At 54.2% G+C, this 7109-nt stretch overlaps 1 protein-coding gene across 2 annotated transcripts in view; it reads right to left on the minus strand.

Annotated features, from left to right (window-relative positions):
* Positions 1-7071, minus strand: part of IRF8 (interferon regulatory factor 8) — a 7864-nt gene extending 793 nt beyond the window's left edge. Inside the window, exons 1-8 of one of the 2 annotated variants that reach the window (XM_035902594.1) lie at positions 7051-7071; positions 5723-5897; positions 4355-4538; positions 3244-3332; positions 2659-2770; positions 2215-2262; positions 1307-1693; positions 869-984 (exon numbers count right to left, since the gene is read on the minus strand). In XM_035902594.1, coding sequence (XP_035758487.1) covers positions 869-984; positions 1307-1693; positions 2215-2262; positions 2659-2770; positions 3244-3332; positions 4355-4538; positions 5723-5896 — 1110 coding nt within the window. In that variant the 5' untranslated portion in view covers position 5897; positions 7051-7071. Of the gene's footprint in view, positions 1-868; positions 985-1306; positions 1694-2214; positions 2263-2658; positions 2771-3243; positions 3333-4354; positions 4539-5722; positions 5898-6662; positions 7001-7050 lie in introns of those variants that run through there. The other variant, XM_009647192.2, reaches the window with a different exon arrangement.
* Positions 7072-7109: the final 38 nt, after the last annotated feature.

The following is a 7109-nucleotide window of genomic DNA, read 5'->3' on the forward strand; positions in this document are numbered from 1 at the left end:
TCCTCTCCCAGCAGAGCTCTAGGGAGGTCAGGACAAGCTGGGGGACATCCCAGCACATGCAGAATGATCCTCTGGTGCAGACACCCAAGGAAGAAGAGGTGACCAGGTCAAAAAGTTGTGCAGGGAGGCTTAGGACCGGTCTCTGAACTTGTAAAATCCCCTCCAGGACCTCACAGACTTGGTGGGTGTCTGCTTGCTCAAGGGTGGATGCAACACCCTCCCTATACCCTCCATGCCATATCCCTGCTGCCACAGCCTTATTGGCCCAAGGGGGTCCCACACTGGGTGCAGGCTCCCAAGTCATCCCATGTGTTGCCACAAGGCTTTGAGATCTGAGGATTGCATCAGCTTCTCCAGGGAGAAGTTTCTGGCCAGGGCCATGGGGACTCCCTCTCTCTCATCCCATCCCATCCTTCACCCTCCCAAGGATTTCCCAGCCCTGCTGCTTTCCACCATGGTTGACCGAATCTGGTTGGCCACTCAGCTTGAGTCTGTCCCTTAACTTGATCACTCCAGGGATCTATTCCCTCATTTCCCACAGGAGAGGGCAGAGGTCCCAGTGTCAAAAGGCAGGAACAGGAGGAAGAGAACAGATTTCCTAGTGCTTTAGAAAAGCTTTTGCCACTTGGGAGCTTTGTTTGCAAACACGATCTACCTAGATCAAGGAGTCTGACAAGCAACAGCCCAAGCACCTCTCCAGAGGCTGTGGATAAGCTAGTACTCTGGCCACCCAACCAATTCAGGCACCCCAATGGTCTGTGGCTCCAGGGGTTGAAGCTAGAGCCTTGCTTGTGTGGGAAAGAGGGGAACATGGTCCAGACAAGGGGGGAAATTCAGCAGCAGTGCTCCAAAGGGCAGCCCTCCATACCTGGACAAGGATGAGCTTACACCGCAGGGGCACGGCATCTGGGAACTCCTCTCCAAAGCACAGCATGACCCTGCTGTCTGGGAAGCGGCCCTGGTTGTTGTAGTACTGCTGCAGCTCTGCAAGGAGAAGGGAACAGATGGAAGCTGCCAGCCTTTGCTACACAGCTTCAGGACCAAGCACCCTGCCGTGGAAGAAAGCTGGGGGCTCAAGAGGAGCCAGCTTTTTTGTGCAAAGCCTCCAACCAGGAGGAGTTTTCTAGTGGCACAAGACACCAGATTGTTCCTTTCCAGATCTGGTAGCAGCAGCTACTCATCCAGAGCACTTGGGTAACCCATCGGTGATGGGGAGCGATGACTCCAAAGTGCTCCAAGGCCAAGGGTTCCACCCTTTCAACCCCACCAAGTGGATGAAGAGAAAGAGAGAAATGCTCCTACAAACCTCTGAAGAAGAAACTGGTGTCAAATATCTTCACCACCTCATCCCGGTCCAGTTTGTTGGGCCTGTCCTTGTAGACCATGGTGTTCCCGCTCCAGAAGACCCTGCCCTGGCACAGCCTCTTGATGAAGATGCCCTGCTTGTTGCTGTGCAGGAGGACACCCCTCTCCAGGTGCCCAAAGAGCTTCCTGGTGATCTGCTTCTGGCGGTCATTCTGGATGGCATCTGCCGAGGGGAACTGCACGTGCTCCAGGGCATCTGGGGCATACAGCTTCTCGCCATGGCTGGAGGGCTGGCTGAGCGAGATCCGGCACCCCTCGGTGCACGAGGTGGTGATGTGGCCCACCAGCCTCCCGCCATAGAAGAAGTTGATCACCATCTGGGAGTAACCTGGGAGGAGGGGACAGACGGACACATACACCACCCATCAGGAGAAGACAAACACTGCCAATGCCCAAACGCTGCGAGAGTGGCAAAATTTCCTGTGAGCAAGTCTCCCTTGATGAAGGAGACATCCTCCTTGCTAGAGGACATCTCCAGCACTCAGCCTGGTAGCAATGCTGATCAGCAAGCGAGAGCCCCCGATACTGAACCCCTTCCTCCTGCCTTTGCTCCACACTTCCCTGCTGTGGGCAGATCTCCCCACACTAAAGGTACAGCTGATCCCAGCATCCCAGAGCAGAGCCCCCCCCCCATGCCAGGGCCATGGGACAACAAGCAGGATGCGTCCCTGCTCAGTGTGCAAACCCTGTGGGTACTCAGGAGGGCACGGGACCTCCCAAAGCCAGAGCAAAGCCTCCCCCCAAGGCAGGGAGCAGAGTTAGAGCCACCTTCTGCCACGACACACACTATGAGCCCCAGAAAGGCTTTTGATGGCCACAGTCTACATCCAAGCAGGGACACTGCCTTACCCGAATGATGCTGCTCGTAGCCAGAGTATCCGTTCATCAGGGGCAACGCTGGGGGCAGAGAAAGCAGAGTTGTGCCTCCATGCCCAGCTCCCAAACCTCAATCCCTGCCTCTCCTCTCCACCAGCCCCCCGGTTTTCCCTCCCAGGCACATCAGGCTTCCCAGCTCCCACACAATAGATTCAACCTCAGGCACCCCACTAGATTCAACCTCAGGCACCCCACTAGATTCAACCTCAGGCACCCCACTAGATTCAACCTCAGGCACCCCACACTCTTGGGTGCCTGCTACCAATCACAGTGTTCATAATTAGTACTTTAAGCATTCTTAATAAGGAAGATAAAACACAACTGTTGTCCATTACCCATTTCTGTACAGTAAGTTTTTTCTGCCCCAGGCAAAAAGCTCAGTTCCATTAAACTCTGCACACGCTGTCAGCTACTTACCAGGGCTGGGCTGCTGCACCCACCAGTCGGGTATCAGGGGGTTTCTGCAGGTCTCCTGGGGGGGTGAGGGGCTTCGCTTGATGATCCCCAGGTATTCATCGACACAGGGGGGCTGTGCGAGACCAGACACAGGGATCAAGAGCGGGTTTGATGCCCTGGGCAGCCCCTGCCCTGCACAGAGACACTTGCAGTGCTCAGAAAGGGTCCAAAAGGCAATGCCAGCAGGATGCCAATGAACTTTTTTGGTTAAAAAGAGCCAGTTTGGCATTGCCCAGGCTGTACACTCAAATAACAGTCTCAAGAGCTACTGAGCAGAAGCAGCCCAAGGTGACACAGCTGAGAAGGGGAACAGAGCTGGCCCCTGGTGAAGGTCTCGCCTGCCTGGGATGCAAATCAAAAGCCATTGGCAACCACGTCCCAGTGCTGGCTCGCATGAATGAGCTGCGAGACCCGCTGTCACTTGCCAGGCAGATTCTCAAAGCTTTGCAGATGGAATGTTAGGAAGGCAACGCTCTATCATCAGGCAACTGCCTGCCATCCATCCACCTCCAGCCAAGGCAACCTGCAGCCACCGTGAGGGCTTACCTCTTTAATGAGGTCATCAATTGCAGAGGAACTGCAGTCCATCTCCGTGACATCATTCAGGCTGCTCCCATTGGCAATGCCCGCTTTGCCTGGAAGGAGAGGCCAGGATGCAGTGAGCACACCCACCCCCCTGCCACAGCTCTTCTCACCACTGGGTTTTAGAAACCCTTCACGCCGTGAAAGTTATGAAACCGAGAACCACAGCACAGCCATGTAACAGCACCTCAGGGGGGCTCACAGCCCCCTCCACCCAGAGCAGCTTTTCAAGACCAGTTTGCAACCCATTACCCCAGTGCACAGTGACCAGCAACGAGGCAAATCAAAAATTCGGCCAGTAGCAGAGACAGAGCTAGAGTAAGGGGTTGGGGTTTTTCTTCTGAGCACCCCAGAGACCAGGGCTGCTGCTGCTGCTTCTCCTTTTTTCCGCCAGCCGCCCCGTGCTGCCGGTGGGAACCTGCAGTGCCATTTGCATAGCGGCAGCACAGCCCCCATGTGAACGTGGCTGGAGGAGACCGAGATGCTAAAGGCAGATTTCCTGACAGAGAGATTTTTTTTTCTCCGCCGCCCCCCCCCTCCCCCCCAAGTCTTTTTCCTCAAAAAAAAGGAAAAAAGCATACACTTGCCTAACCACAAATGGAGATATACTTAGCATGACCTGCGCCACACCGGACATCGCAGCAGCAACTGCTCTCTGCGAAATTACTGCTGCTCTAATCACTGCTGCCAAGAGAGGAGGGATTTATTGCAGCTCCCTGCCATCCGCCCCAGGCAGGCCGCTGGGAGGACAAGGGGTTGGGGCTCAAGCAGCCCCTCGAGGAGGGGAGAGATTTTGGATTGGCCCTTATCACATCCTTATGGGATGGAAGGTCATGCAATGCTGCAGTTATCCCCTACTTCCTAAGCAGCTGTTTTGGAGGGTAATAAAAAACAGCCTGTCCTTCCTCCTCCCCTCCCTGCCACCGCAGTGACACAGGGGACATCTGCAAAGCAGGACAAGCAAAGCATCACAGCAGAAGAGCAGCATCTGGCCAGGAAGCTCCACAGCACAAGCCCATGGCAACTCACAGGACCAACCCATACCTGGGGGTCAGTCCCTTATCAGGGCACTCACATTTCTGTTCCTCCTCCGGCACAATCCTGTAGACCTTGTAGGGCTCAGAGATGTCCAGCTGGGATCTATCCGTCACCTCCTCAAAGTCAGGGCTCTTGTTCAAGGCGCAGCGCAGTCGCGTTTTCCACGTGGCCGGCTCTGCTTTGTCACCTTCTTTGAACTTGCCTTTGAAAACAGCCCAGGCCTAAAACAAAGCAACAAAAAAAAAATCTTCCACACTACTGAGCTCTGCAGATCTCCTCAACCCCCAGGGGCAAAGGAGCTGGGGCTGCAGAGAGCATTTTGCTCTCCCCACCTCTCTGCCCCTTGCACCCTCTCAACCATTCCATGCATATTCATCGTTTCGCTCCTAGACTGCAGACATGTGCCCAGCCGCCACATGTGGGGATGGGTATCTGGGTGCAGAGCAGCACCCACCTGCCCCAGCGATGCGCTCGGGTGCAGGAAGGGCTGCAGCACCTGGGTTTTAAAAAGCAGAGGCCAAGATCATGATAGGTGGGTTCATCTCTGCACCAACAGTTCAGGAGCTGCTGGAATCACTGCTGAAGCACCTCAATTAAAAAAAAAAAAACAAAGAAAGCCTCATTTTCCAGCTCCTGACTAGTAAGTGACAGCTGGTTTCCTTTTAAGATCAGCACATCATTTGTGCTTTTGATGGGAGAATACATTTTACCACTGAAGGGAGATTACAAAAATATGAATAATGGAGACCACAAAACACACTATTTTTTAAATGTACACACTTATTTTATAGATATTTATGTATTTTCAGATGGCTGAATTCAGTGCCGTCCTCATAACCCAGTGCTCCCAAACCAGCCACTAATCAGCTGTCACTGCCCTGAAAATGAACTCTCTTACCAGTAAAAATATTTGGAAGTGGGGGCAGAGGGAAGGGAATTCCTGGGGAAGAGCCTGGCCTTTTTGGTTCAGGATGGAATTTTCCAGTTTTTCCCCAAAACTGGAAATCAAAACCCCCCCCCCCCCTTCAGTGAAATCCAAGGCTTCTTTCCCTCCTGCAAAGTCTTTTTTTAAATGGGAAATCCAGCCCTTTATCAAGAATAGCCTGATAAGAAGTTCAGAGCAGGTCAGAAGGAACACATCAAGCTCCTTCTCATGTCAGACCAGGATTCAAGCATGCTGAAAACAAACCTAAACCTGGCACCAGCATTTGACAAAGAGGAATAAATACCCCCAAAGAGAGCCTGGGAGACCAAGTGCAGGATGAAGCATCTCCTGCAGGGGTTAGAGATGCAAAACCCACAGACAGCGTGGACATCCCCCACCAGCAGGACTGTCAGCAAGGAAAAAAACAGCATTGCTGAGCCCAGAAACCGTGGAGAAAAGTCATTAAGCATCTGTCCCTACCTTGAAAATAGAGGCATCCACCTCCTGGTTGTAGTCCTGCTTCCCAGCATGTTTCCACGGGATGCGGAACATGGTTTTCTCCTCATTCTCCCAGATGAGCCCAGGGTACAGCTCGCTGTCGATCTGCTCGATCAGCCACTGCCGGAGCCGCCGCCCGCCGTTGCGGTCACACATCCTGGATGGAACGAGAGGTCCGAACCCCGTTAGGTCCCCCAGCACTGTCCTACCACAACTGGGGTACAAGGGGTTGTGCCACGCTCTGGCCTGCAGAGCCAAGCAGCTTTGGGCGGCTCTGTAAGTCCTACATCTGTACGTTAAAATGCACCCCTACACACTTTTATAATGAAAAAAATCAAGGCAATTTCCTTTGAATTATCTCAAGTTCTTCCTCCATCTCTGTCAATCAAAGCTCTGCTCACAAACAAGCTGACTTGGTGCTCTGCTTACTTTTTTTTTTTGCTGTGGGATGGGTCCTACAGGAAGCAGACAGACAGGGACTGAAGTCCCCAGTTGTGCTGTCACCCAAGCAAGTGACACTGGGGCAGGCAATCCTGGGGCAGACACCCTTCGGTGTCTGCTGGAAATGGGAGTCAAGTGCTGTCCCCGGCTGGCCTTGGCACAAGGGTCTGTCCCAGGGGAGAGGGCAGCACCTCTGGCTGGGCACTGCCAATTTGGGGAGCAGGCACTGGTTCCAGGCAGCACCCAGAGTCACTGCAGGGATGGGGGCCACACAACCAATCCTCTCAAACAGAGGACTGACACATGGAAGGAGCAGGGTGAAGTCAAGCCACCCTTGCTTGGGGACATGAGGTCATTTTTAGCCAAAACCACTGGGTGACTTTATGGAATACCCAGGAGAAAGCTTTGCCCACCTGGCTGGAAGCAAAGTGACAGGCTCAACCCTCCTGGCATCCCCTACCACCTCCACAGCAAGGCTCGCAGGAGTTGGTGGCCTGGCAGAAGTGACCAGCAGCTCCAGGATCAGCCCTCCAGGCCTTTGGGGCTCACAGCTCTCCTCCAAATTTTACAAAACTGCTTCTCCCTCATTTTTTTTTTTCAGTTTACTGCCCCATGGGAAGGTTCTGGGGAGAAGACAAGGATGCTCCCAGCACAGCCCAAGACCTCCTGGTCCCCGCTTTGCCACAGGCTCACACCAGCTCTTTGCCACCAAGTCCTGCCCCATCTCCATCGCATGGGACACGCAGACCCCCCCCAGCCACCTCCCGCGCAGCCTCTGGTTTTAGGGATGGCAACAGCCAAAGCCAGGCCGAGGGCACAGCTCCGGGAAGGAGCCGTCCCTCCAGAGCAGGGCGCCCCAAAGCACACACCAGAGCTCGCCCCCAGTGGGATGGGGGGGGGGACACGGCCCCTCTGCGGGGGACCCCCC

The sequence above is a fragment of the Egretta garzetta genome, unplaced genomic scaffold (assembly GCF_000687185.1).
Source record: "Egretta garzetta isolate BGI_Z169 unplaced genomic scaffold, ASM68718v1 scaffold39, whole genome shotgun sequence".
Taxonomy (NCBI): Eukaryota; Metazoa; Chordata; class Aves; order Pelecaniformes; family Ardeidae; genus Egretta; species Egretta garzetta.